This window comes from Penicillium canescens, assembly GCF_028828765.1.
Source record: "Penicillium canescens strain IBT 15451 chromosome Unknown utg000005l_segment0_segment0, whole genome shotgun sequence".
Taxonomy (NCBI): Eukaryota; Fungi; Ascomycota; class Eurotiomycetes; order Eurotiales; family Aspergillaceae; genus Penicillium; species Penicillium canescens.
Window position 1 is genome coordinate 728,714 of NW_026703967.1, and position 26,645 is coordinate 755,358.

The window sequence follows — 26,645 nt, forward strand, 5'->3', positions numbered from 1 at the left end:
TGTCTATCATAGCCTTAGGGCTCGGTATGGACAATAAACTTGATTATTAATAATAATACTAATAACAATAGTGATAATAACAACTCGTAGGCGACGGTTTGGGGTGCAAAAAGTCTACTGAACGAAATCGAAATCGAGGTCGGAGGATTCAGACCTCCGCCTCTTGCCCTGCAATCATCAAATTCAACGTGGGGTGTATTGGCCCTTGGCTTGTTAGCATCTCGGGCACATGTCCTCTTTCGTACGTTCCTTAGCTGTCGGAAATGGAGTTCTCCCCTCTTATCATTGAACAGCTTGCTAATCCTACTTAGCCGCAGTCTTCTTGTCCGCTCCTGGAGTCGAAGAAATGCTGAGCTGGAACGCAAGAGTGTCGAGAACAGGAATATCTGTACGATCTGAGAGTCGGCCGACAATTCACCAGTGTGACAGGAATACACAACAGGGATACATGTGGCTCATGACATCTATTTCAGACCGAAAACGTCACCGTCTTGGTCCTCACCCACTCATCCAGCCCGACAGACGCGTTGAACCTCCCGTAGCCGCTCGCCTTGGCTCCACCATGCGGTAGGCCTGGCTCATCATGTACGCTCATGCTGTTTATGTGCACAGCTCCGGTCTCAATCTCCCGCGCGAAGCGTAACGCCATCCGCATGTCCGAAGTGAATACAGCCGAGGATAGGCCGTACTTCGTATCATTTGCCAGCCGGAGCGCTTCTTCCTCGGTCGCGATTTCGAATAGAGCGACGGATGGCCCGAAGCTCTCGGTGGCGTACAGGTCCATCTCGGGGGAGATACCTCCCACAGCAATGGGGCGCATCCTCGTGGTTGTTCCTGACCCATCGCCCGTGGGCACCTCGCCGGCCACGACCGAGGCACCTTTGTCGAGTGCATCGCGGATAAGTTTCGCCGTCTTGCGCATTGCCGCATTAGAGATGAGGACAGGCGCATCGCCCTTGGCGGGGAAGATATTGTCCATCGCCACCACCAGTTCCCTCTCAAACTGCGCGCGCACCGTCTTGTGTACAATGATGCGCTCGGTGCTCATGCAAATCTGGCCGGCGTGCAGGAAGGCGCCGAGAGTGCACTGGACCGCAGCTTGGGTGAGATCAGCGTCCTCCCACACGATGGCCGGGGCCTTGCCGCCCAGTTCGAGGAGGACGGGCTTGAGATGCTCTGCGGCCAGCTTGGCGATGATGCGTCCCACGCCAGTGCTGCCGGTGAAGTTGATCTTCTTGATCACAGGGTTAGCTACAAGGGCCGATGTGATGGCGGGCGCATCGCGAGGCGCATGAATAATCAAGTTGACGACGCCAGCGGGGAAGCCCGCTTGGTGAAAGCACGAGACGATCGCCCACATGACCCTTGGTGAGAGTTCGCTGCCCTTGAAGATGGCGGTATTGCCAGCAGCGAGCGGGTAGGCTATGGCTCTCACCCCAAGAATATATGGTGCGTTCCTTTAATAACGATGAGTGGGAAGTCTCTTGGGAGATGGAGAAGGGTTGACATACCAGGGAGCAATGCCAAGGACAACTCCGTAAGGTTCCTTCAACACCATGGCGGTGACGTTCTCGTTCGCAGTGTTGACCACAGAGCCCTCGATTGTCACTGTCCTCCCTGCAACATCTTCGAGGATCTCAATGGCTGTAGAGAGGTTGAAGTCGGCCCATTGCTGCGTGCTGCCGGTCTCATTGACCATGTACCCCGCGAGCTCTTCTCTCCGACTCTCCATGACCTCAGCTGCCTTTAGGAAATATTTCCGGCGCTTCGCGGGAGGCAATTTCCGCCATGCCGGGAACGCCTTAGCTGCGTCGTTAACTGCATCTTCTGCATCGGCTTGAGAGGCACTGGAGCACTTGTGGATGGCTTCACCGGTAGCCGGCGACATGACGTTGAATGTCGCTTCGGTGACGCGCTCCTCGCCGCTAATGAAGAGAGGAACCGTGTAATCGTGCTTCGCCATGGGAAATAAGGAAATCCCTGATGGTCATTCACCCTTAGAATGAGAAGAAATGTAAGAGGCACTCAACGATCACTAACTCACGGCAAGCATATAAGCTCCAAGGGACATTTATATGCGGACCCCGATCAACCGGGGACGATATCCATTGCCGTTGGGGCCTGATCCAACCCCGCACTGCCCTTGGAGGCCCGATTTGTTGAGAAAGTTCTAAAGACAGGGTGAGTAACGGGTTTCGGGTGTATAGACCTAGTCGAGCGCCGTCACATTTTAACCTTCCGTCTGGGACAGATATCGGAAGCGAGATCTAATTTCGGGCGCTTCCTTCGTCGTAGGTTAAGTGGCTGGCTATCCGAGCTCGTTAGAGGCATTTTCGGTTCTAGCTTCCGAATAGTGCCCCGAGCATAGGAAGCGGCTGTGGAATATCAGATTGGCGTCCCAGCGGGGTGCCTTATACTTATTGTGGTAACCAAGGACCTTGAACCAATCGCTACATGTTCCGATGCCGCCGCTTCCTAAGCGCCCGATTTCCGAGCCGGGATCGTATTTCGTTGGTCAACTTTACAACAACTCTCCCCCACATATCCGCCACCCTTTTACGATGATTGGAAGTAGTTATCAGGACAATAGGGGCCAATATGGCCGCTAGACCAAAAATGCGCTACATTTTAAGTAGTGCACTCGCTTATCGAGTAAGTCATGGCAAATTATAATGATGCCTCAAAGCTTATTAATGATAATCTCGGCTAAAGAAGACTGGCGACCTGTTTCTGTCGATGTTAGATTGTTATTATTAGTATTATTATTGTTGTTACTTAATATAATATGGAATAATTCATGTATTAGTGGGATGGCAAAATTTCGAGCTTAGATAGTCGCGGACAAGGCTAGAAACCGTTGTATGACTTCTGAAAGAAATCGTCATCGGTCACATTACGAGGCGGAATCCGTACCAAGCTTCATTTGCCGGGTTGCTCACCCGAAACTCGTGAATGGTCACAATTCTCCCTCCGCATTCCCCCGCCTTCCCTGCAGTCTTACGTGGGCAATTTGGAAGTTGGGGTGCATAAGCCACTTAGCCCGGCATGGAAAGCTCCACCAGAAGCGGGTAGTGCAAAATTCGGTCATAGACAGGATCAGGGAGCTGAGCCGCACCCACACACGACCGAGTCTAGCTCTCCGAGGTCGTCCTTAATTCTTTCTCGGACTATGAGAAGGCCAATTGTTCAGCTCCACGTGTTGCCGAAATATTCGCCGACTGGCTTAGGGGACCTTTTCTCATCCGCAGAGGGGTTGACTGGTTGACCCTTTTCACAACAATCTATAAAAGGCCTGTGGAGTGAGAATATTACAGTTCTGGCTTATGACTACCACATTTCCCAAAGCTGTGTTAACTAACACAACAACCGCAACAATGACCGGCGAAGTCCCGCCCCTCCATCCCCAATGGCTCGAGGTAACCCGGATTTTCTCGACATGATCAAATGCAAGGAACTAACGACATTATCAGGTCGCAAATACAATAGGAAGTCGCCCTTCAGTGTCGCATGAAGACGTGGCGGAGAGTCGAACCCACTTCTTCGAGACGTTCGCCGCCCTAGCTACGTTGCGAGTAGAGCCTGACGAAGTGGAAAGCGTCAAAACCAAGGACATTCAGATACAAGGAAAGCTTCACGCACGTATCTTCACCCCTCCGAAATCAGGTGTAGAGCCTTTCACAAATCAAATTCTTCCTGTGGGGCTCTACATACATTCCGGAGGTTGGTACACCGGCTCAGTCGATGCGGAGGACTTCTTGTGCCGACATATCGCCTTGCATTCGCAGATCATTCTCATTTCACCTGAATATCGACTAGCCCCGGAAAACCCTTTCCCTGCCGGTCTGGAGGACTGTTTGAAAACATACGAGTTCATACACCACCATGCAGCAAAATTCGGCGGCAACCCATGTCAAAAGTTTATAATGGGTGGTTCCGCAGGCGGCAACTTAGCAGCAGCCGTGGGACTGAAATACGCATCAGACCTTGAGCTTAGGCCTGCAGGCATAATTGCTGCCTGTATGACTTCCTGCGACCCGAGCGCGATGCCCCCAGTGTACAAGGAGAGATATTTTCCGGAAAAATACCTAGATACCCCGATGATCAATTCGTCGTCTGTGCAGCTGGCTCGCAGTGAGTTCATTCCCTCTCTCCTGACATTTATCGCCCTGAAAATGACTCTGACTTGGCATGGCGCAGAGTGGCTACAGCCTCCGGTTCCTGGCCATCCACTCTATTCTCCTTTGTTACATCCTTATATAAAGCTTCTCCCTCAGATATATATCACAGCGATGACAAACGATCCGTCATACCCCGAGACCGTATTCTTTTATGAAGAGTGTAAAAAGCAGGGAGTTGAAGCAGATTTCGTCGAATGGTCAGGGTTCCCCCATTTTTTTTGGATTGTGCCCGGCTTGGAAAAATCGCACGAATTCATGGATCTGTGGAATGAGAAACTCCGGGGTATGATCACAAAATCTGTGGACAAAAAGAAATAGAGAAAGCTCTGTAAGTTGACCTGAACAGTTGTGCGCATACACAAATGTCCTTTGTTGCAGGCTACCTAGTGGCCACGACATCTATGGATAAGGGGAAATGAAATAAAGCTTTGGTTGACTGCGACGGGTTTCGCCACGGCTCCACAACGTATACTGACCTTCCGTTTTGGTAGTCGGAGTGTAAGGTAGTCGGACGAGGACGAATCCCGTTGCTTTGGGACTGCTCTGCCCATCTAGGATAAGTAGCCTAGCTGTTTTAGAAGGGTCGCCTGGCTGGATTGAAGGACAGACCCATTTCTAAATCCTCAGGATAGATCAAAACGGCTTCCTCCTATTCAGGATCCAAAGCATCGTGCGCAATATGAAAAAAGGTTTAAAGATGCACTACGATAATCCCAGGAGCGTCTCAGCAGCCAAAAGCTTTCCTCTAATCCCTGGGCGTCGTCTAGAGGGTATCACGGCTGCATATGATAGTTAATATGAGCATACCCCAGTCGAATGGCTTCAAAATGAAGTGATTGAGTATCTTCATAGTGGTAAGTTACCCTCTTTCGCAATATTCGGAAAAAGAATCTTATATTAAAATAGATCCTGTCGCTTCTCTTCCTCTTGAGCCCTCATGGGAGCATGAGAGTCGGTTCCCGGCCATTACTGCGCTGATGCGAGATGTTCTTTCAATTCCTGCCACTGACGCTGGCGTTGAGAGCCCTAATTAATACTGCTCGCGATATCTCCCATTACCGCTGAGGGAGGTTAAGCTCCTCTACAATTCAAGGGCTTATGAGGATGAGAGGCGCAGTTCTTAAAGGAATTCTTCTCTCCGTGTTACGTTGTAATAGTGAGATTAGTAACATTATTTTTGATAAAACTCATTCTAGTTGAGCCGTCAGCAGTGCAGCTTCTTTTGCATATTTACACTTCAATCTTAACGCTCCCCCATACTTGTACATCAGGAGTGGGAATGGTAAGCATGCTAGAGTCAAGAAGCCAGGGATAGAGCTAGCCCATTGGACACCCAGATTAGCATACATCTGTCGTGTAAATAATGGGAACGCGGCACCAAAAAATGCCCTTAGTATCGCGCTTGCAGCGAGTACCGAGGCCGCGTAGACCGTATAGGCGTCAATCAAGTAGTTCAAACAAGAGATAAAGACAAGAACCATACCAAAACCAAACGGTGCTGCCGCAATTATGCAGAATGACCAATGCATACTTGGAAGACTGGCCCACGCGAAGCCGAAGAGTCCGACTGGAAGCGCAAAACCTCCGACAATAGCAGGTGGCAGACGGGCTTCTGGTGGTGGCTTTGAGCCATTGTACCATTTATCCTGCAGACGTTGGTATCGGTTGTTGTCCCAAATAGCATATCCCAAGCCCACGAGCATGCCAACTGTGACTCCGAGGAAGGCAAGGCCTCCCATACCAGCATTCCACCCACGTTGCTCTTGAAATACAATTGGAAATGCACCAAACATCATATAGAGAGTGCCGTATAGAATTGCCATGTAAGCTGATGCGATCAATACAATCGGCTCCGCGACGAGCAAAACCCATGGGCGTTTCAGCGCATTTACAAACACAGCTGACGGGTTGATTATCCCTTTTTTCTTTTCCAGAACGCTGATACAGGCACTTGACATTGTGTTTGACAGATACTGCGCCCGTTTTTGGAGGAGTACCGGGGCGTATGTCTCAGGCAGCGACATGGAGCCGATAATCCAGAGGATACCAGCACATATTGCCATGACCCCCTGGACCCAACGCCAACCAACGTTTATGCTGATGAACCCTGCCATCATTGGGCCCAGTACTGGCCCAAGGAAGGGTGCCGTGGCAAAGATGGCCATCCCAAGGCCGCGTTGGGACGGCGGAAAGATATCCGCAATGACGCCCCCTGCATTCGTTAAAGGCGAGGCCCCGAATGTCCCGGCTAGAAATCTGAGGGCCAAGAGTGTGGCTGCTGAGTTGGAGCCAGCTGAACCTGCGACGCAGGCCGTGAAGAGCGCATAGGTTGTTGTGAACAGAATCTGTCGACCATACAACTCGGATAGAGGCGCCCATAGACATGGCCCGATTGCAAACCCTAGAACAAACAGAGACACCCCAAGCGCATTCACTTCGGAGCTGATGGCTAATGCTTCTTTGATTTCGTTGGATGATCCCGAGTATGCGGAAGACGTCATGGCGACAGCAAAGACGGACAGGGTGACGATGGATGTGATAATCCATTTCTTGCGTGGTAGAAAGTACATTGGGTTACGAGGATCCCCTGGTGGGAACTGCACCAAAAAAGGGTCGGAAACAGTGCCTGAGCCAGAGCGGACTTCAAAGGAGAACCCACAATCCATCATGAAATGACCTTAAATGAGACCCTGGTGGTGCATTGGTCGTGCTGGATGGAGGCTTGCACGCTGCGTCGTGTAGTGATTTGGCTATCTTGGCGGACCCGGCAGGCTGTCTAATTGATGATTGCGAAGTAGACCGAAGAGGCTGGGTGTTCTTGTAGAGTGAGTTGTAGCCGTAGTTTTATGCCTGTTGGTTGACACGGTATTAAATAAAATGAAGAGACCGCTATGTATCTGCAAGATTATAAAGTCTCAAATCTTTCTATATGAGAACCCATAACATTCGTTCTTTCTTCAAACAATCAGCCTTTGCATCCAAGATTGGATCCGCTTGGTCTTATCCTCGATCCCATTCGCCTACTAGGTGTCTCAGCTTGCTCCGACGCATAAGAAGTAAAATCCTGCCTGTTACCCTACGAACAAGGTGGTGGATCGAGTACTCGCTGAAAATCATGTTCCCGAGCGTAAATAGATTAGGAAGTTAATTTACCTAATCCCGGAGTCGATTAGTTAGTAGTTAACTACAGCGTCTAAGCAATTATTACACTTCGAAGAATAGAAGCAACCAAGCAAGTACGGTCCCGGCTCGAAACTCCGGCGCTTCCGAAGCGGTGGCTTCGGAACGTCGGTCGATTGGCTTAAGGTCTTGGTTATCCGCAATAAGTATAGGGCACCCCGCTCCGAGGCCAATCTAATATTCCACACCCGCTTCCTATCCTCGGGGCACTATTCTGAAGATAGAACCGAAAATGCCTCTAACGAGCTCAGATAGCCAGCCGCTTAACCTACGCCGAAGGAAGCGCCTAAAAGTAGATCTCGCCTGCGAGATCTGTCGCAGACGGAAGGTCAAATGCGACGGCGCCCGACCAGGTCTGTCTAGGTGTAACCCTATGCACCCGAAACCTATTACTAACCCTATCTTTAGCTTGTGGGAACTGCCTTAAAAGATCGGACCTCCAAGGGCAGTGTGCGTACACGCCAATCGAAGCTGCTTACCTAGCCTTCGAAAAGATTCCTTCCGAATCAGGAATCGGAAGTGACTTCATCCAGCAGCCGAAGTCCGATGTCTCAGAGCAACCCCAGAGATTACCGAATTCTACAACATGTGGACAAACACTGCCACTGCCGGTGAAACCTGTGCACAATCAAAGATCCAAAGCCTCGGCTTTTCAGTCGGATCCAAACATTACTTGTGCGGACTCTACATCACAGACGCTCAATGTTGGCGGCGCAAGTCGTGAGCGCTTCGGCAGCAGTAGCAGTGTAACATTTACTGGGCAGATAAAAGCGGCAATTGACGCCAGGTTCGGGGGTGGCGCCCTGCCCCCAAGTCAGGGTGCCGTGCCATTGGTCGATGCTTCATTGTTCCCCCCCCGTTCAAGATGATGCTGTTGTCGACAGTATGGCTAGTGGGATGGAATATGAGCTACCTCCACGCAAGCACGCTGACCACCTTGTCCACATATATTGGTCTTTCGTGGACCCTCTCTTTCCAGTCCTCAACAAGACAAGCTTCATGCGTTCATATGGGACCCTCTTTTCCGGCATCGCGGTCGACACCAACGAACGAATTCTAGTGAGCACCCTTAATGCGGTATTTGCTCTGTCAATCCAGCTGCAAGAATCTCTAAAGCCGAATCAAAGAGATCGCTTGAGTGGCAAATATTTTCAACGAGCACACGATCTGCTTCGCTTACGAATCTGGGAAAGAGGATCGATTGAATTGGTACAATGCCTTTTAGTTATGAGTCAGTATTTGCAATGCACGGACAAACCACACCAGACCTGGATGGTCGTTGGCTCGGCTGTGAGGATTGCACAGAGTCTTGGATTTCACCTTCCGGAGACTTGGGCCTCACCCTCGAATGACCAGGGAGCTGCGCTTAGCTGTCGTATCTGGCAGGCGTGTATTGCCATGGACAGGTAGGAGATTGAATATTCCAGAAACGCAAAACAAGAGCTTATACCCGTTCAGGACGATATGCGTAACTCATGGGCGACCCACAATGATATCTGAGGCCCTTGCTGCTACCGTTATTGAGTCGAAACGTCGTACTTGTTTATTACGAAACAAGGATGACCAACTCCCTCATGAGGAATTTCTCGCGAAAGCTGTAGAACTATATGAAATAACTAATCAAACAGTGCACAAATTCATTTCATCCGCGCATACACGTTACTACAACGCGGATCTTTCTGGTATTATTAACCCAAGTCAGAATGAGGAGAAATTAGCTATCATAATTCAAGTTGATGGTTGTTTGTGCAGATGGGAGAATTCCCTGCCTGCTCACCTGAAATTCGAAAACGCATCGCGCCAGCCGGACGATATCTGCAGAAGACAGGCCATTATTCTTCATCTTCGGTAGGAGAGTCTCGAAGTAACTTGTCAAGTTTCAAGTTTCCAGGTAGGCTGATTTGCTCGCAGACTTCTTCACGCACGAATTCTTCTATTCAGACCGATGCTAGCACGGTGCTGCCTGGTAGTTGAACCAGACTCGCTGGATGGTAGTCTTAGCGACCACATAATGCAACAATGCGCATTGTCGTGTGTTGAAGCCGCTCGAAATATGATCTCCGTTCTTCGCCAGCACCAAAAGCATGACGGAAGCATCGGCATGCTACCAGCTTGGTGGTACAGGGTATTTTACATTTACACAGCCGCCACCATTCTCGCCGTGTCAACTCTACGACCGGACATATTTACACACGCTGAGACTATTAACTCTTGGGAGGAAGCTTTGTTGCTCTTCCAGGCACATGAACACTTGAGCGAGTCCGTAAGAGTTTGCTTATCAGCTTTGCAAATAATGTTCTCCAAGATTCAACAAACGCAGGATGTTTCGATGTCCAGCCTGTTGTTTGACGGATTCCCCTCTGAACCGCAGGGCGCACCGGTCACAGAATGTCCTGATTTTATCCAAAATTTCCCTTTTGGGCTTGATTATAGCACTCTTTTTAATCTAGATGGCATGTCGTCGGTCATTAGTGGGCAGTTTCCAAGCCAATAAATAGCATTTTATCTTCTACTTGCTATGAAGGCTGCGGAATTAAAAGAAAACAAGCTGGGATGAGATGGCATAATGTTAGTAACAACATCACAACATAGTCAAGTGGAATTGCTCAGAGCAGTCCGGTCGAGGCACGAGAGAGAATGGCCGCTGGGCCTGCTGGCCTCTCTCAGTATCGTAGGGTATCAATCAATCAAAAAGATCTCCCGCGTAACTGTCGGGTGGTTCTCATTCATTTTCCTTCTCTGCTTGTTGTGTAGCTCACGAGGCCCGGTTGCCCTTTTATACTAAAACTGATGATTTTGACAGAACTCATGCAGGCCAAACAAATCAAAAAGTGCAAGCAGGCACGTATGGGCAATATGGGCAATCAAGAAATCAGTCCAAAACCACCCGTCAGACCGTCACCAGAAACCCCACTACAATAGTTATGTATTCTAAGTTGGATCTCGCTCATGCGTGCACGAGAACCCTTTTGACCAATCGCAAGTCGTTCCGGGGATTGAAGCTCCAGTATCTCCCCGCAAATACTAGCACAGATTTGTTCCGAAGTTGGGGAAACCCCGGCTATTGGCATTACCAACCTATACGGGACGAACATTCGGCAACATAGCACGGCATTTAAGGGTATTTTGAAACTTGGTACGATATACTCTACTCTATTTAAGGCAGGCCGAGTTGCAACTGTTAAAAGCTTACTTCCGCATCTCCTCCAGCCTGAATACAATCGGTGTTTCCACAATCAAATTCACTCATTATGTTGACTACAACCGCCCTGGTTCTGAGAGAAATTGACGGCCCATTCTCGCTAGAAGAAATATTCGTTGAGACAATAAGGAATGACGAGGCTTTAGTTGAGATTCATGCAACAGGACTATGTCACACTGACTTGTCTTGCGCAAACGGCACATTACCCGCCACTGCACCTGCAGTCTTGGGCCATGAAGGTTGGTTTGCCTTAATATTTAACTGGCAGATAATCTAATAATTCAAGCAGGGGCTGGGGTCATCAAAGAAGTAGGGTCACACATCACAGACCTGAAACCCGGTGACAAAGTGCTTCTTTCTTATTCTCATTGCGGTGCCTGCGAACAATGCACGTCAGGACATCCTGCATACTGTTATTCTTTCGTTCCGTGGAACCTCGGCGGGAAACGACCTGATGGCTCAACTACAATGGGACTTGAGGATAACCAAGCCAAAATCCCCCTATTCAGCCGCTTTTTTGGCCAAAGCTCTTTCGCACGCCTTACAATTGCCCATAGATCGAGTCTGGTGAAAGTGGGGGCTAACACCGATCTGTCTTTGTTTGCACCACTTGGATGCGGCTTACAAACGGGAGCGGGCTCCATTCTGAACACACTTAATGTACAGCCCGGAAAAACAGTGGCGATCTTTGGAGTCGGGTCTGTAGGTATGAGCGCGGTCATGGCAGCTAAAATTCGCGGTGCGAAGGAGATCATTGCTGTTGACCTTCAACAGTCCCGGCTCGACTTGGCCAAGTCGCTTGGAGCCACAGCTACCATATTGGGCAACGACACCGACATTATCTCAAAAGTTCAAGAGATCTCACCGCCAAATGGTGTCCACTATGCTTTGGACTGCTCAGGTGTGCCTGCGGTCATTGAGATGATGATCAATTGCCTCGGGACACGGGGCAGAGCTGCTTCTGTGGGGGCCCCAGCGGTAAGTCGTTCCGAAATACCTATTCAAGTTCGATGATTAAGGGCAACTTCTGATAATCTCACTTCATAGCCCGGAAGGAAAGTCGGGATTGATGTTTTTGCACAACTAATTAACGGACGCGAATATTTTGGTTGCTGCGAGGGGGACTCTGTCCCAAACATGGTGATTAATGTTCACACCCTGGATGGTGAATAACGCTAATAAGTTCCCAGTTGATTCCTTTCTTGATGGAACAGCATGCACAAGGTAAATATCCGATAGAGGACTTGATTACGTACTACGATGTGAAGGACTTTGAAGAGGCTATTAGTGATACAAAAAGTGGGAAGGCTCTAAAGGCAGTGCTTAAATGGGATTCTTAAGCACACCGATAAGCCTTCTCCGTACTTCATTCAACGCGTCATCGATAGCATGCAAGCGAGCTACTTGCTCATTTTGGCTGCGCTTCAAGTGGTTTCCCTCGTTGATAGCTGAATATTCCCAGACCGCAGCTTTTCGTTTTCCTCTTCAAGCTGCTGGATATCTGTATGTTTAGAAACGAAAGACTCCCACAAACACCGAATGTACTCCACTAGACGTGCAGCCCGAAATACAAGCTCAGTATCTTCTCCTTCAATTTGCTTCAAGACCTCGAGTATGGGTCGGAAGGGCTCTACAGCCAAGTCTGCTTCTCTATGTCGTGGGTTTTGATCGCTCTGGTCAACGTGGTCCTGCCCGTTCATATCTTATTCTTACCGGTGACGACGTTGCAACACCAGAAAGCAGAGGCTCCTCGGTTGAACTTGACTGTGTGTATATCGGTGCCTCTCCTTGTGTATCCGTCATTTCTGGCGTTTTGCTAGGATTCTCCATGCTGATAGTGGTGTGTCTGTCATGGAGCTAGTGTCCCTTTATACTATAACGTTCCTCACTACGCTATAGATGGTGGGGGCATCATCAGACGAATTTCACCGTGGCAGTATGGTAGTAGTCCCTCAGCTACTTTAGATTCGACCGGCTTTCAACGTTCACTCCATGTTGCGACCATACAGCCAATTCTCTGGTCCCACCACCAAGGCTTTAGTGGGGAGGAATTATCGAGCAAGCCGCATCACGAGGGCTGCAGAGTTATTTCATCTGAATATGCCGCCATATAGTACAATGACCATTACGGTCTACTGTTCAACGGCCTAAGCGTAGAATGTAGCCACACGTGGAAGAATACAGGATTATCCTAAAGCATTTCCCAGTTGCCACTCTGAGGTTCGAATCAACGAAGACAACACAAAGAGGATAGAGTCCCAAAGCCCATAAACGAGCAGCTCCCCTAGAAACGCGCGGCTGTCCGCTATATAAGAATAAAAACACCAGGCCAAAACAGTTCATGCAACAGAATGCTAATCTGTACGTTTATACGGGCGTCGTCGCGACGCGACCACAATGCCAAACCTTCCATGTGAAATTCTCAACCCCATTATCCGCTCTTTGGACCCTTTCCAAGCAAAGAAAGCGGCAAACGCATTATCTTTCATTGACGAAGATGAATCCCCTTGCCTCTGGAGGACATATCAAAGACGAGGCCTGGATTTAAATCGCCTTTAGCTGTGGTTTCCGTTCCCGTACTCATTGAGGCGAACCTCCGAGCCGTTACCAATTCGTGCCAGGCAAAGAAAGGAGGGAAACCGCTAAGTGCTGCGGGCGAACGGCTGGTCTGGTGGCACTTTCTATGCCGGCGTCGCGTCCTTACGTGGAAGTATACCTACGGACCGTCGCTACGGCGAAAAAAATCACGAAGTGACTTTGCCAAAGCTCAGCTGGTATAATACAGCTAACAAAAAGATCATCGTTCCCAAAATCAAACTCAATATCAAAGACATAGTCTTCGGTGCGGAGATAATGGAGTTGAAGGGCAAAACTACCCGAAAGCTGTTTGAACAGAATCCCCTTCGGTCGAACATCTGCTTTTACTCGAGTGGAAATATCTGCACGCTAGCAAGTTCTAACGTTGTTGGGTAGGAGGATCAATCTCCCAGCAAGGTGCCGTTACACTGATTTGCGGGTTAAACTTGCCGTCCTCTAGGCATCAGGGAAAGTCATGGCAGTTCACTATTGGGGTGTCCATCAGTCTGGCCAATCCTGAAAGACTGAAAAACTGTACCAATTTGGTCGCACTTGAAGGCCGTAATACTGATAGCTGTACCATTCCCGGATCCTGTATTGTTTGTTATATAATAGAGAGAGAAAGGAGAGAGAGCGAGAGCTAACTACTAATATAGGTGATGTCTCGACATGTGGTGCCTTCAGATGTACAGACACACAACAGAAGCTTGACGTAAATCTAATGTGACCAGGGCACAAATTAGGTACAAACGTATGGAGAAGAGAAGGAACGGAATAATCCAAACAGCAATAGAAGTAAGTAGCAGAGAAGGCAGTAGTAGAAAGGGACCGTGCGGGAACCCGCTATGTGGCAAGGCCAAAGAGTGAGAGGCGGGTCAACACCTTACATACCAGGTCCCTCAGCAGTTTACATGGAAGTTGTGATCCCTGGCTGGATCTCCTCCAAGATTTCTCCCAATTCCTTCCACACTTTTGCTGTGCCTCCAACCCAGCTTCGCTTTGGACGAGCGTTGACAGTACTCCATTGTTGACCTTGCCATCTAGCATATATGCACCATGACTATCCCAGTCTGCCTCTGCAGCCGCGAGTATGGTCCGACTACCAACTTCTGTCTGACGTCCAAAGAGAAATATCATTAGTCGGAGCCTTAAGCCTGCTTCGCGTGACAGTTGCGATTTGCACAGTCCCGGAGTCAACATGTTGAGAATGACTCCAGAATCTCCAAGTCTGGTGGCAAGCTCCCTCACCACCAACACTTCCAGGAGCTTCGAGGTAGAATAGCGCTCTTGCATATCTGCCGTTTCCTTCCTATCCAGCGCGACAAACGTGTTATCTGCAGTCCGCTCCGGGAAACTTGTCCAGGCATGGACGTCGCTTGTCACGATGGAGAGACGTGGGCTGGATGTCGGGAATGCTTTGGCAGTTGCTTTCAACTTAGGGAGGAGTAGAAGGCCCAGCAGAAAGGTACTAATAACGTTGACCGTAATAGTACATTCATGGCCCTCGGAGATGTCAAACGTGTACGTCGCAATTCCAGCATTCTCAATCACGATATCCAGTCGAGGGAGTTTGGATGCACGATTTGCAAGAGCTTTGACAGAATCAAAAGCTCCGAGGTCAAGCTCCCAGACCTCGCACACGCCAGCTCTCTTTATTGATGTCTCGATTGACCGCTTTGCTGTTTCTCCTGCCGAGATGTTTCGCACTGCAAGTATCACTTTAGCAGCATTAAGACGGACGAAATGTTTCGCTGCTTCAAATCCGATTCCGACATTCGAACCGGTCACAGTCACAGTTTTGCCATCATAAGTTTTGGTTGGGTATGCTGGTGTAACAAAAAACTTGGGAATAAATCGCGCCCATGATGAAATTTGTGTCGCTGACCTTCGCAGGAGGATTCCAGGCTGTCGTAGTCATATACCCCGCTATAATTATCTCGGATATAACGGAAACCGGCGCTTGACTTAAACCGCCGTACAATATTCGGTAATACGCCCTTACTATGAACTTTGTTAAATTGAAATTTCTCTGAGACAATTTCGTTAAAAATAGACTTATTCTGATATACGCAATGCGCATATCTCCACTTTATAAGCTATGTGATGATAGGGCCCACGTGGGCAGAAGCCACACCGCTTCCAAAGTTTGTCGATAAACGGATTTAGGAGCGTAGACCGAAAGCTAGCAAGTTTATAGGCGTGAAGCTTTAGTCCGGTGATATTAAGTCCGAGAAAATAATGGAACGGGGAGAATATCGAGGCCTATCCTGGCTCACTGCGGGATACCCGCTTTGGATCGTCGCGCCAAGGATGTGAGCGGCCGCCCGAGTTCTGGATGCTTCCGCTGACTAAACGGCACAATACACCTGGGCGTCCAGCTGGTGATTAAAGTTACTTTAACTAATCGGTCATAACGACTTAACCAACGGTTCTCTCTCTCCGCTTCACTCCATTTTCTTACTTCCTCCTCTCCATGGGCCTCTCTCTGGTTCCTGTTAGATTGTAGATGATAGATGGGATTATGGAGTACAATAGTGTGTATACTATGCGTGTAAACTATGCGACAGGAAGAAGGGTAGATAACTTCTACTTATGCAGGTTGAATCATGTGACAATGGGAGATATCAAGCCGTCGACAAATGTTACACATTCGATTCTCTATCTTCGTAACCTTTCTGATATGGTTTCCCATACCTACAACGTCCTCGATGCAATGTATGATTTGATGTCCACCGCTCCGGTAGTAAGAATTGAAAAGTAATAGAAGCATTGAGCTTTAGTATGCCAGTAACCTTGCAGATGGTGCCTTTTCCCCACGAACCTCGGCGTATGGAATATGAGGATCACTTTCCGCTTTCCGACAACCTCCTTATCCAACCGAAACTTAGTCGTGGTATAACATCGCGGATCCACCTCGTAAATTTGGTGAAAACACGTTTCGTCGTTTTCCAGTGGATCCAGCCAATGAACGTGATGGTGTAAGACTGGCTATATTTTGTTCGGACGGAGATAATTTCACAAACCCTATCTCCTTATGTGGAGAGTAGAACTTCATTTTTGCTCCGATCCCGAATCCAAGTCCACTCGTGCAACACTAAACAGACCTCTTCATTTTATGTTATGTCCCGAAGAATGCTACGGGAACTTCCCGTTATTAGTCAGCGGAAGACATGACAGCCGGACTTGGGCTTTACCACCAAGTAGCGCTCATTGTATTGTATATAAATAATGACATACTATTTCTTGTTCATATTTCAAAATCATCTTTCGTCGATTTTACCTTTACATTTGTTAGACATTTTTCACATCATGTTGGCGAAGGCAGCTAGCTTGCTGACAGCGGCAAGCGTTGTTGCTATGTCTTCCGCAGGCTCATTTACCCACATCATCTCGAAAGATGTGGTGGTCGTTGGCGGTGGTGCTGCTGGCGCCTATGCTGCTGTTAGGCTCCGTGAGGACTATGGGAAGAGCATTGCGTTGGTTGAGAAAGAGGCACGTTTGGTGAGTAACCGGGAAATAATTCCTTCGCGCCTGTTGATCAACACCTAGCTGATGTGCTCGTTCGAAAGGGCGGGGCTGTTGATACCTGGACTGATCCAAAGACCGGCATGCCTTACGAATTGGGGGTTGAGGCCTTCCTGGATTATGGCAATGCTACGCAATTCTTTGCGCGGTTTAATGTATCAGTACAGGCGTCAGAACAGGAATTAGTGAACACCCGGTATGCAGAGTTCAGCACTGGAAAATTCGTGAAATACACGTCTCCCACAGCAGCTGAACAACTTGCTGCGTTCCAAAAGTATGTGGAACTGTGCGAGAAATACGAGGGCATGATGTTGCCTGGACTGTGGAATTTCCCCACCGCCGACAATATACCCGAAGATCTGCTTCTAAACTTTGGTGATTTCGCGAGAAAATACGAGATTGAGGCTGCTGTGCCTACTATCTGGGACATATCGGCTGTAGGCCTAGGGCAGCTGGAGACTCAGCCGACCTTTTATGTTATGCAGTCGTTCCCAGCACCGCTTGCGCGAGTCTACACTGGCAAAGCCCGAACTCTATATGTGGCGTCTCACAGGAATCAGGAGATATACGATAGAGTGTCGGAGACTCTGGGTGATGATGTTCTCTATTCAAGCACTGTCGTCAATGCAAAAAGAACACCCAATGGTGTTAGCATTATTGCCAAAGGCACAGACGGGCATCAAACTGAGATTCGCGCAAAGCGTTTGCTCATTGCTATCCCACCAACTGTACCCAACCTGTCGCCGTTCAAGCTCGACAAAAAGGAACTCAGTGTCTTTTCCAAGACGGCATACACACAAGCTTACGCTGGCGGTGTTGTTGCTTCGAACCTGCCATTGAACACAACAATAATTAACTCCGCTCCCAGAAACTGGCTGGGTCTCCCGGATCTGTCGCTCCTGCAATGGTATAAAAACTTGGATTCCCCCGACCGCTATCATAAGGTCATGATGTTTGGAAATGAGACCCTGGATAGCGATGGTTCAAAGGCGCTGGTCGAGCAGAGTTACCGCCAGTTGGTCGGTGCAGGCAGTCTGCCGGAAGCAAGTGGCAAGGGCCTTGAATGGCTCCACTTTCAATACCATGGATCTGTTAACATCCGGGCCTCTCTCGAGGACTTGAAAGCTGGCTTTATTCAGGAAATGTATTCTCTGCAGGGTCATCTATCGACTTGGTATACGGGTGCGGCTTGGTCCGCGCAATTACATACTCCCACATGGGCTTTTTCGGACTCTGTTATCCCACGACTGGTAGAGGGCCTGTGAAATGGATTCTCTCGCGGCCATTCTAATCATTGGATTATTTACGGCCTCCTCTTATTGGTTGTTCCCTCGCCGCTCATTTCCTATGTCTTTGTATATAAACTTGGGCTTGTGCAGCAACTCGGACCAGTTACTCTGGGTACTTCAGCACAACCCGGCTCTTTTTATTAGACTATCGGAAGGGACAGGTAGGTATTCAACATGCCTGCTCTTTATTCACGTTCTAGACCTTTCTTAGAATGAAGCAACCTTCTGTCAATACGATCGGTTTCACTTAGTAAAAAGGCCCATATCCGCATACAATTCTATACCGATTTAGCTTGCGGAGTTACGCTCTAGAAAAGTGCACAGTAAACGGGTATGCAAGAGCCACACTTTTGGAAATTATGTTACTTAGCTAATCATCAAGGGTGCAGTAGAGACTCGCACCGTAGTGCATCAGCTAGTCCCAATGTGCGCAGAGTCTCCACCGTTCGTGCGAACGTCAAGTCCATCCTAGGAAACCTGCTAATAGGGTCAGCTGACTCTTCTGAGGATGCATTTCCGGTACGGAAACCAGACTGTGTAGTGGTGACATTTTTCTTGAACAGGACATTACGTACCCGTGATGTGCCAGTGTCACGGCGGAAACAAACCAACAGGTCCCCAGCCCACTATGACAACGCTGCTGTCCGGGTTACTTCGACAGTCAGGTTGTCAAGGATCAGAATCCTTCAGGATCAAACCGGCGCAAATTGACTTGATCTTCTTCGCCAAAGGTATTTGCCCCCAAGAAATCAGCCCAAGACATCTGCTTAATCTGAGTTTGTAAATATTTTAGCAAGAAAGTTCAGCCACCCATTTATTAACTGATGGTGGGAGCTGCCCCGCGATTGTTTCGGAACAACGTCTTTAATCTCATACACTTGATTCACACTGACATCCAAGCTTTATATATATTTGGTATATTTGCTGTATACATTGTCGCTCCGTTATATTTGCCCATAATGTTGATTCCTCCACTGAACAGGAATGCTCTTAATGCAGATATAGGGTACCGTATGATTATCTCCGGAAAATAGCCACTCACCATGTGATTTTCCTTTACAGTATATTCCGAGCAATTAATATGCTGGGCCATAACAAGGCTAGAGTGTTGTTTCAGAGTAGACTTTGCCAAAAATATAACAAAAAAGAAAAAGAAAAAAAGAAAAAAAGAGAATGAAGTGGTGAGATGGTGAATCTGATTTCGACGGCCCCTATACAGTGCCGTACTCTTCATCCTTCTTATAATTCTCATACTGCCGATCCCCTTCCATTTGTCTCCAAGATGCATTACCCCACTGAGTATGATAATCATTCAGGCTCCATCGGTAGTCACAGAAATATCAGCACATTCAGCACCAATGCCCACGCCAATGAAGACTGGTCCAAAATTTTCGATCTCGCCGAGCGCCGTCACATTCAGAACCGCATAGCTCAGCGTAATTACCGTAAGTACCCGTTATTGACTTGACAGTCTCGTATATATTAGTCACTTGCCGCGCCTAACAGGCAAGAAGCTGAAGCGCCGACTGGAGAATCTGGAGAGACGAGCTGCGTCTTCAGCTTCTCCGGAATAATCACACGCAAAGCCCATTTCACCAGAGTCGTCTCCGACCATAACTCGAACAAAGATGCGAACTTCTAAGTCTGTTGCAGATGCTAAGCCTCACAACTCGCATTCGTCGGACCAACCTGCGTCCTACGAGTACTACACGAGTTCAGATGATCGCCAAAACATTTTCGCTCAACAATGCACTCGCCAGCACTCGGAATGCCCTCCACAAGCCCTCTACTATCCTCGATGTCCCCATACGACGCCCACCGGCAATCAGCCTAATTCCAGTCTCCTTTCTACCATGCTACCCCGAATAACTACAACGAAATTGCCACCTATCAGACGGAATACAGGGATCTAGTTTTCTCAGTAGCGTCTATGCTACCTTCATTGCACAGGGCGGGCACAATCGCCTATGACGACGATTTCACCAGTCTATTCAGATATGCTGCGCAAAGATGGCAGACTTCGAACTCTGCCAAGAGCAGCAACAAGCACACTCCCAGAATGCTCTGCCGAATGGTCTTCCGGTACATAATTCTCCTCCCCTTGGGAAAGACCTTGATCTCACCGGCGTACCCTATTCTACTGCTCAGGCACTAAGTAATGGTTATAAGTCGCAGAAGCAGCAGCCGACTCTATCAGATGGGGCCACTGGTTTGCCATCGCTGCAACAGGATATGGACAGCCGCGAAACCAGCAGTCTTCGCAGTTAAACAGTGAAGGGAGCGATCACGTGCTGTTTTGTGGATTGACTGATGCTATATCTTCTGCTGTAGTTGTTGATGATTTTGATATCTCAGGTCATATTTCGCGCTTAGACGACACTGCTTTCGAGGAGATGTTGTCGACGGCCGAATCCGCACTCAGGTATTTAGACTAACCATACTTGCCAAGAAACGCCAGTTCTCAAAGGCTGTAGCTCAGTATACCTAAACTCTAGGCAATTTCAATATGTGGTATTTATGGGCAAAGTAAGAATAAAACACTGTCGGGCAGCCCTTACCTCGTTGGGGTTTCATATGCTGCACCAAAAACTGAAAATCGTACAAATCGTGGCACAGCGAAACTTGAGTTGCAGAGGTCAGTAAATAAACGGAGGGTATCAGAATATGGATCATAGAGCATGATGTAATCTCTATGGGAGGCGCAGATTCTGCATGCTAGAAATGGTCAAAACACCATAAAAAATTCCAATCGCCAAAGGCTTGGCATGAGCGGTAGTAGAACTCACCGCTCCCCCGCAAGATATGCAGATGATTCGAATCAAGTGGACGGTAGAGTTATCCGGGAAATTGCGACCAACAGAAGAGACTTCCCCACTTCCCACCCATTCTGATCCTCACCACGTGGCTTTCCAGAAAGCTGTCATTCCAATCTACGGCGGAATTATTGGTTGCCTACAGAGATTCTTTCCAAGTAGTGGCCCGCAAAATATTTCGCTGTCTATTAATCTGAAACTGCTCCAAACTCCCATTGACGGTAAAGTTCTCTAAGAAAACGGATCGGCCTCAAGGTCTGAATATTGGGTCCGAGTGGCGAATAAGTTGCATGATTCCAGCTGGCTTCCAATCAACGCGGACCTCTCGGACAATGTTTCTTTTAGCGTCTAAACAGAGCAGCCGTAACCGTCCGGTCTGAAAAGCCTCTTGATCCGCAATAACAATATATACCATTATGCTGACGTTCTGTAGATGGTTCGCCAAGTCTACAGTCGTCTTGGACCGGTCGCATCTCCTTTCATGGAGGCCTTCCCGATTCTTTTCGGGCGATGCTCGAAAGGATTGGGGTTTGCCTGAACCATCAGAACGTCGCCTGTGATCAACGGGGCCAGCGACCTCGGGCATGATTTCGTACACTTGCTGCCAGTCTGGGCCGAAATTAAATAAGTACGGGTTGTTGAGACATGCCCACCAAGCATTATCCTCGAACAGATCGGTTTCATGGATCCATTCATTCATTTTGTCATCGTCGTTTGGGTCATAATGAGTCCGAAGAAAAACTAGCACGTCATCCTTGGACATATAATATGCTTTTCGGCGAAGGTCGTTATCGGGTCGCCAGGGTTGAAGAATAGTATTGATCTCCACTGGCGTTGGCATTCGCGGGGAAACTCATCCAAGCAAACATACTCTTCGGGAATCTCATCAAGTTCAAGAAACAGATGAATTAGTCGCTGCCGCTGCTGGCTTGCTGCATCGGTCGCGGAGTGATTCCAGTTTCTCTGTTGAGCTGTTAGCGAATGATAGGTCGTGAATAGACAGGTTGTGTTTTGTGTATCCTACAATCAGATATTGTTCAATAGGTAGAGAGCCCCATGGAGGAATGATTTCCCCTAAATGGCAATTGTCATTAGCCATCATTACGGTTGTATTTGCTGTGCGCTTACAACGGTGGTCGCCGTTGATAGATGTTCGAACACAAAAAGCGCGAACAAAGAGTGGCTGTGTGAATAGCAGTCGACGTTTCATGGACAAATGAGAGCGTCTCGACTATTTTACCCGACCCACTGATGTGCATGTTGTCTGAATGACATCAACCCGTGTAATACGGTACTGCGTTAGAGTAAAGTACGGTAGTGCCACAGAGACGGGAATATTGATATTCCGGCATCTCTCCTAATATATCTTAACTTCTTGGCATTGGAGATAAGAGAATTAATCGAAAAGTGTGGGTGGCCGCAATATTCCCAGGATGTACTGTAGCAACCAAGCACATAACTTTCATAATTTTCGTTAAGATGCCGTCCGAAGCGCTTCGACGCCTTCCCGAATACTTCGAAGGGAAACATCGGAGCCTAGGGTCAATATGTCTGCGCCGCTTTTGACAAAGACGATAAAGGGCAACTTCGAATCGAGAAGGGCACTGGAGAGCATGGCATGCTTTCTGATGTCGACTTGGTAGAACTTGACGGTTGTGAACTCGTTGCTTAGCTCCTCAATCTTCGAGGCGACCGCCTTGCACTTATCGTCCAAAGAGGAAAGGAAAGTGACCACAACGGGCTCAACCGAATGCTCGACTTTTCGCTTATACTCCTCGTTCCTGGAGGACACTAAGTTAAACGTAATCATTATGTCTCAGGGAAAGGTACTCAACGTACGTCATGAGCTCAGCAACAGACCCGCTAGCCATGCTGATAGGCGCGACGGTGGAGAACACTCTCAGGGACTGCGGAAATAGTGAACAGTAGGTACTGTAGTACAGTACTTTTCAAATTCTTTTTGAATTGTACCGAAACTTTATCCACGTGACAGTGTGATTGCTCTACATGATATGTGGACATTAGCAGTGTTCGTGTGTTGGGGTACAATCCTTGGCGCAAATAATTAGATTCTGCGCAGCAGGAGGTGCGGTAACTTACTCACCTTACCAGGAAGAACGAACGTCTCAAATTCCTGCGCAAGGAGCTCCGCTATCGGCTGTCCGCACCATGCTGATGGTTCGGTGCCTTGATTTGCATACCCAGGACATGCTGTATGATTCGAAGCGGCGGGACCAGAAATGGCTGTAAGCCATGGCTTTGGGTAGAGCACTGAGGGGATGCTGGATCGTGGCTCATTCTGATGCGCTGTCAACGGCTTTATGCTCATCATTAGCTTATAGATCGGAGAGGTATTTCGTGACTCACATGTTCCAGTGGTCAAGACCAGGGGCAGAAGCGTCGGCAAAGAGCTCCGTGCTCTTTGCGCTCACGTATCTGGCCCTTGTCCATGGATCTGGATGTTTCACATAACATTTCATGTCTGTCCTGTCTCAGACAGGATCGAGCTGAGGTTTGCATACTGTAGCTGCGGCATGAAAAGTCGTCCTTTCACTTTGAAGATATATCCAGAGACGGGACAATAGGTCAGCTCTGGCCGCTACGGTGGAGAGAGATAAAGAACCTGTATAGTAGTTTCAATCTTGTTTATTCTAGATAGTTATCGTAAAACTTGTAACTTGGGCCAGATTAGGTCTGTTCAAACCAAAACACGCATAGATACAGTTTGTAAGTCCCCTCGCGCAGTTTCAGCTGTTGTTGTCAATCTCCTATTCAAGGAGAGTACTCAGAATCGCTGCTCTCAGCTTCCGCCTTCGCCAAAGTCTGCTCCTTGGTAAGTGTCGGGTTACGAATAACCAGAGCGAAGGCAATCAAAGGCACCGTGAGACAAATGCCAGTGATACACAGCAGACGCTGAGTGTGTTGGTAGGCAAGAATAACGTTATCCCGATCAGGCGTGCCAACAGGGGCTTCGGCCGCGAATACGAGCGGTTTAGCGTAGACATAGGCGGCCAGTGTCTCATTGCCGAGTCTGCGAATGAGTTCGCCGGGCAGGACTTGGTTCCAGATTGCGCCGGAGATTGTGTTGCCTAGTGCGCTGCCGATGTTATAGGTGGCGAGGTAGAGACCGGTAATCACAGCGAGATCTAGAATTGTTAGAGCGATTCCCAGAGTTGGATAACAAGGAAACTCACGTTCATGCTTGGAAGCAACCTGGATACTGGCTTGCGCTGGGTAGGGGAACATTCCACCGGCTAATCCTGTTAGACATGTCCAACATCTAAAATGAATAGGTGATAACTTACCAATACCCAGCAGGACTTGTGCACCGATAACGCCAGATTGACTAGAGCTTGAAGCGCCACCTCGGTAGTAAATCAGAATTCCGAAGGCAACCATGAATAGGAGTGTTCCGGCCACGATGAACGGCTTCAACTGGCGAACCCTCATGACGATGAAGCCAAGGATAACACCGGTGATGACGGACACAAAGCTGTAAAGAGATGTGATACGAGTCGCACTGAGAATTGATTCATCGAAGCTGACATAGAGGACTGTGTAGAGGAAGTCTCCTTGCAGGTGCCACGCTGGAAGAGTATTAGACAGGAGGCAAACGGATGATATCGGCAGACATACCAGTGTTGAGCATAATAGGGATTCCAAGAGCACCCCAGACAGCACGGTCTTGAAGAAGCTGGACAAGTGGTTAGTGGCAGTTGGAAATAATAATTGGAGAATGACTTACTTTGAAAGGCACCATAGGGTACTTGCATGTTCTCTCCCGGTAAACCCAGACAGGAATCAACAAGAAACCAATAACGAGTGGCGCAATCACCTTAGCAGTCTTCCACTGTGCAGTCACGCCTCCAGCAAGGGTAAATGGCACAAGGATACAAGCCAGCATGACAATCATCAAAATGATACCGACAACGTCTAAATGCCAAAAGAGCTCCACTACCATCTGCTTTTCTCCCAGCAGCTCAAAAGAGCTCTTGTAGGACTCGAGCACCCCGGCTTTCGTTGAACGTCGCTGGACCACGAAGAGGACCGTTAGCAGAGGCAGAGCACACATAGGGTAGATGATGGCGAACATCCCGATTCCCCACTGCCATGTAGTAACCTTAAGAACGGCCTCTGTTAAGTTACCACTGATCCAGGTGTTGATCTATATGCTATCAATATGAAGTCGGGTTGTGTTGAAAGGTTTAATCACTCACGATGAAAGGCAGGGCCGGGACGTAGGAAAATAGGAGACGAGAGCGAGACGATGTAACGTCAGCGATCAGGACCTCGACTAGAAGCATGATACTGGTATATCCAATCTGTAAATTGTTAGATGGGGCTCATCGGAGCATGAGCGGGATCATTACCTGATATATCACAGCGCCCGCGGCGAAGGCAGACACGTTCTTCGCGCAGGTTTCAACAACAGTGCCCACAGTATAGAAGATGATCGACACAACGATAAGCTCTGCTCTACCGAAGACATCGGCAACTTTTGCCGCGGTAGGCTGGGCGGCAGCAGCGATGACGGCTCGCAAGACATTGATGGTAGCAAGCAAACTGTGTTGACCATAGCTCTGAGTGGCATAAGCCTACCGACAATAAATTGTCTTAGCATGTTTCCTGAGATTCATTCGACATCTTTTTCGATGTCAAGGTGAAGTGCCAGATCACGAACCTGGTATGTGTAGCGAACTGTTCCATCCAAACCGTAAACATAAGCAATCAGGAAAATAGCAATGAAGAGGCAGACTCGATCGAACATTCGGAAATGCGACGTGATCACTTCAATGCGACGAACACCAGGGCTGCCCTTGCCGAGTAAGTTGACATCGTCAAGCACCGCAGCAGATTCATTGTTCTTCTCTCCGCAGGAGGGACCGGCAGGGATCTCAGTAACGAGCGACATCGTAGACCAAATCTCACACGTAGCTGAAGTAATTGAGAAAGAAACAATTCAGTGCTAGAGCTGAGAAGAAAAGTCTTCGGCCAAGGATACCAAGTGAAAAAGTCCAAGAAGAAAAAGATCTTCAAGTCAGACGATAAATCAGTCATCCAATCTTATCTGATCTGCATCGTGTGAATCTTGACTCCTAATTAGACAACTGCCGAGGCGCTAGGCTCTTGGTATTTATAGATAAACCAATCATGCTGCTTCACTAATACCCACCTCGTATTCAGCCATGGAATCTGAACGTTTGACACGGTCCGTTCTCACTCTAGTCTTTCCGATATCCACACTGCCGGATGTTTTCTGCTGCAACATATAGATGCGGTATTAGTCTCGATATACTCTTAACGTCATCTACACCAGGATTCCTTCGCCTCTAGAACAAAACCTTGATAGCATGTTTCTGAACTGTGAGCCAAATCTATGGAATTTCCAATGCCAGGAAATTACCTGGCATGGGAGAAATCGAATGAAAGACTCACGGGAATAAGATGTTGGAACTATAAGCAAGTTAGTCCCACAAGCGGGATTACCGTGATACTAATGATTGAGGGGACTATGTTAGCGTTGAAGAGACGGAGGCCATCAGGAGAACGGTAAAAGAAGGCAAGTTTCATAAACTCAAATTCACTCCGGGTTCAAATAAATACTCACTTTTGGTAAATGGATTGACGAGACACTCCACTCTCAAGCAAATTTTGCCTTCTATTGGAGCATTCTGATCCGTGTGGCCTCTTATTCGTTATCTTCGATCAGGCGGGTGGACAGTGACCTGCATAGCGGGAAGTTGAGAATACAGTTATACAAAATATACCAGATTACTTTGAAATCAGTTTGCCATTTCCGGTATCAGGCTGTATGTTTGATTGGAGGTTCCAATAAAGGACATTAAAGGTAGTTAGCCAGGAAAATCGAAAAAGCTACACC

General features: G+C 48.3%; 12 protein-coding genes across 12 annotated transcripts; 7 read left to right on the top strand and 5 right to left on the bottom strand.

Annotated features, from left to right (window-relative positions):
- Positions 1 to 469: 469 nt before the first annotated feature.
- N7446_007895 (aldehyde dehydrogenase) lies at positions 470 to 1,963 on the bottom strand (the record flags this gene model as incomplete). The annotated part of the gene is made up of 2 exons (XM_058516640.1): positions 470 to 1,457; positions 1,512 to 1,963. 2 exons carry the CDS (start codon positions 1,961 to 1,963, stop codon positions 470 to 472), a joined length of 1,440 nt encoding a protein of 479 aa, XP_058370286.1.
- A 1,411-nt stretch (positions 1,964 to 3,374) lies between these two features.
- On the top strand, positions 3,375 to 4,496 carry N7446_007896 (alpha/beta hydrolase; the record flags this gene model as incomplete). The annotated part of the gene is made up of 2 exons (XM_058516641.1): positions 3,375 to 3,416; positions 3,471 to 4,496. 2 exons carry the CDS (start codon positions 3,375 to 3,377, stop codon positions 4,494 to 4,496), a joined length of 1,068 nt encoding a protein of 355 aa, XP_058370287.1.
- Positions 4,497 to 5,365: 869 nt separating this feature from the next.
- Positions 5,366 to 6,844, bottom strand: N7446_007897 (MFS transporter; the record flags this gene model as incomplete). Its single annotated transcript, XM_058516642.1, has 1 exon — positions 5,366 to 6,844. The coding sequence occupies one exon, from the start codon at positions 6,842 to 6,844 to the stop codon at positions 5,366 to 5,368; it is 1,479 nt and encodes a 492-aa protein (XP_058370288.1).
- Positions 6,845 to 7,590: 746 nt separating this feature from the next.
- On the top strand, positions 7,591 to 8,227 carry N7446_007898 (Zn(II)2Cys6 transcription factor domain-containing protein; the record flags this gene model as incomplete). The annotated part of the gene is made up of 2 exons (XM_058516643.1): positions 7,591 to 7,711; positions 7,767 to 8,227. The coding sequence occupies 2 exons, from the start codon at positions 7,591 to 7,593 to the stop codon at positions 8,225 to 8,227; spliced, it is 582 nt and encodes a 193-aa protein (XP_058370289.1).
- Positions 8,228 to 8,243: 16 nt separating this feature from the next.
- Positions 8,244 to 9,852, top strand: N7446_007899 (fungal specific transcription factor domain-containing protein; the record flags this gene model as incomplete). The annotated part of the gene is made up of 3 exons (XM_058516644.1): positions 8,244 to 8,764; positions 8,817 to 9,206; positions 9,270 to 9,852. The coding sequence occupies 3 exons, from the start codon at positions 8,244 to 8,246 to the stop codon at positions 9,850 to 9,852; spliced, it is 1,494 nt and encodes a 497-aa protein (XP_058370290.1).
- Positions 9,853 to 10,609: 757 nt separating this feature from the next.
- Positions 10,610 to 11,733, top strand: N7446_007900 (NAD(P)-dependent alcohol dehydrogenase; the record flags this gene model as incomplete). Its single annotated transcript, XM_058516645.1, has 3 exons — positions 10,610 to 10,799; positions 10,850 to 11,538; positions 11,608 to 11,733. 3 exons carry the CDS (start codon positions 10,610 to 10,612, stop codon positions 11,731 to 11,733), a joined length of 1,005 nt encoding a protein of 334 aa, XP_058370291.1.
- A 2,247-nt stretch (positions 11,734 to 13,980) lies between these two features.
- Positions 13,981 to 15,055, bottom strand: N7446_007901 (uncharacterized protein; the record flags this gene model as incomplete). The annotated part of the gene is made up of 2 exons (XM_058516646.1): positions 13,981 to 14,979; positions 15,023 to 15,055. The coding sequence occupies 2 exons, from the start codon at positions 15,053 to 15,055 to the stop codon at positions 13,981 to 13,983; spliced, it is 1,032 nt and encodes a 343-aa protein (XP_058370292.1).
- A 1,391-nt stretch (positions 15,056 to 16,446) lies between these two features.
- Positions 16,447 to 17,927, top strand: N7446_007902 (uncharacterized protein; the record flags this gene model as incomplete). The annotated part of the gene is made up of 2 exons (XM_058516647.1): positions 16,447 to 16,638; positions 16,707 to 17,927. 2 exons carry the CDS (start codon positions 16,447 to 16,449, stop codon positions 17,925 to 17,927), a joined length of 1,413 nt encoding a protein of 470 aa, XP_058370293.1.
- A 1,306-nt stretch (positions 17,928 to 19,233) lies between these two features.
- Positions 19,234 to 19,525, top strand: N7446_007903 (bZIP transcription factor; the record flags this gene model as incomplete). The annotated part of the gene is made up of 2 exons (XM_058516648.1): positions 19,234 to 19,396; positions 19,458 to 19,525. The coding sequence occupies 2 exons, from the start codon at positions 19,234 to 19,236 to the stop codon at positions 19,523 to 19,525; spliced, it is 231 nt and encodes a 76-aa protein (XP_058370294.1).
- A 436-nt stretch (positions 19,526 to 19,961) lies between these two features.
- N7446_007904 (uncharacterized protein) lies at positions 19,962 to 20,219 on the top strand (the record flags this gene model as incomplete). The annotated part of the gene is made up of 1 exon (XM_058516649.1): positions 19,962 to 20,219. One exon carries the CDS (start codon positions 19,962 to 19,964, stop codon positions 20,217 to 20,219), a length of 258 nt encoding a protein of 85 aa, XP_058370295.1.
- A 2,019-nt stretch (positions 20,220 to 22,238) lies between these two features.
- Positions 22,239 to 22,635, bottom strand: N7446_007905 (thioredoxin family protein; the record flags this gene model as incomplete). The annotated part of the gene is made up of 2 exons (XM_058516650.1): positions 22,239 to 22,545; positions 22,604 to 22,635. 2 exons carry the CDS (start codon positions 22,633 to 22,635, stop codon positions 22,239 to 22,241), a joined length of 339 nt encoding a protein of 112 aa, XP_058370296.1.
- Positions 22,636 to 23,536: 901 nt separating this feature from the next.
- On the bottom strand, positions 23,537 to 25,676 carry N7446_007906 (uncharacterized protein; the record flags this gene model as incomplete). Its single annotated transcript, XM_058516651.1, has 8 exons — positions 23,537 to 23,910; positions 23,959 to 24,018; positions 24,070 to 24,351; positions 24,401 to 24,458; positions 24,510 to 24,929; positions 24,982 to 25,086; positions 25,135 to 25,359; positions 25,446 to 25,676. 8 exons carry the CDS (start codon positions 25,674 to 25,676, stop codon positions 23,537 to 23,539), a joined length of 1,755 nt encoding a protein of 584 aa, XP_058370297.1.
- Positions 25,677 to 26,645: the final 969 nt, after the last annotated feature.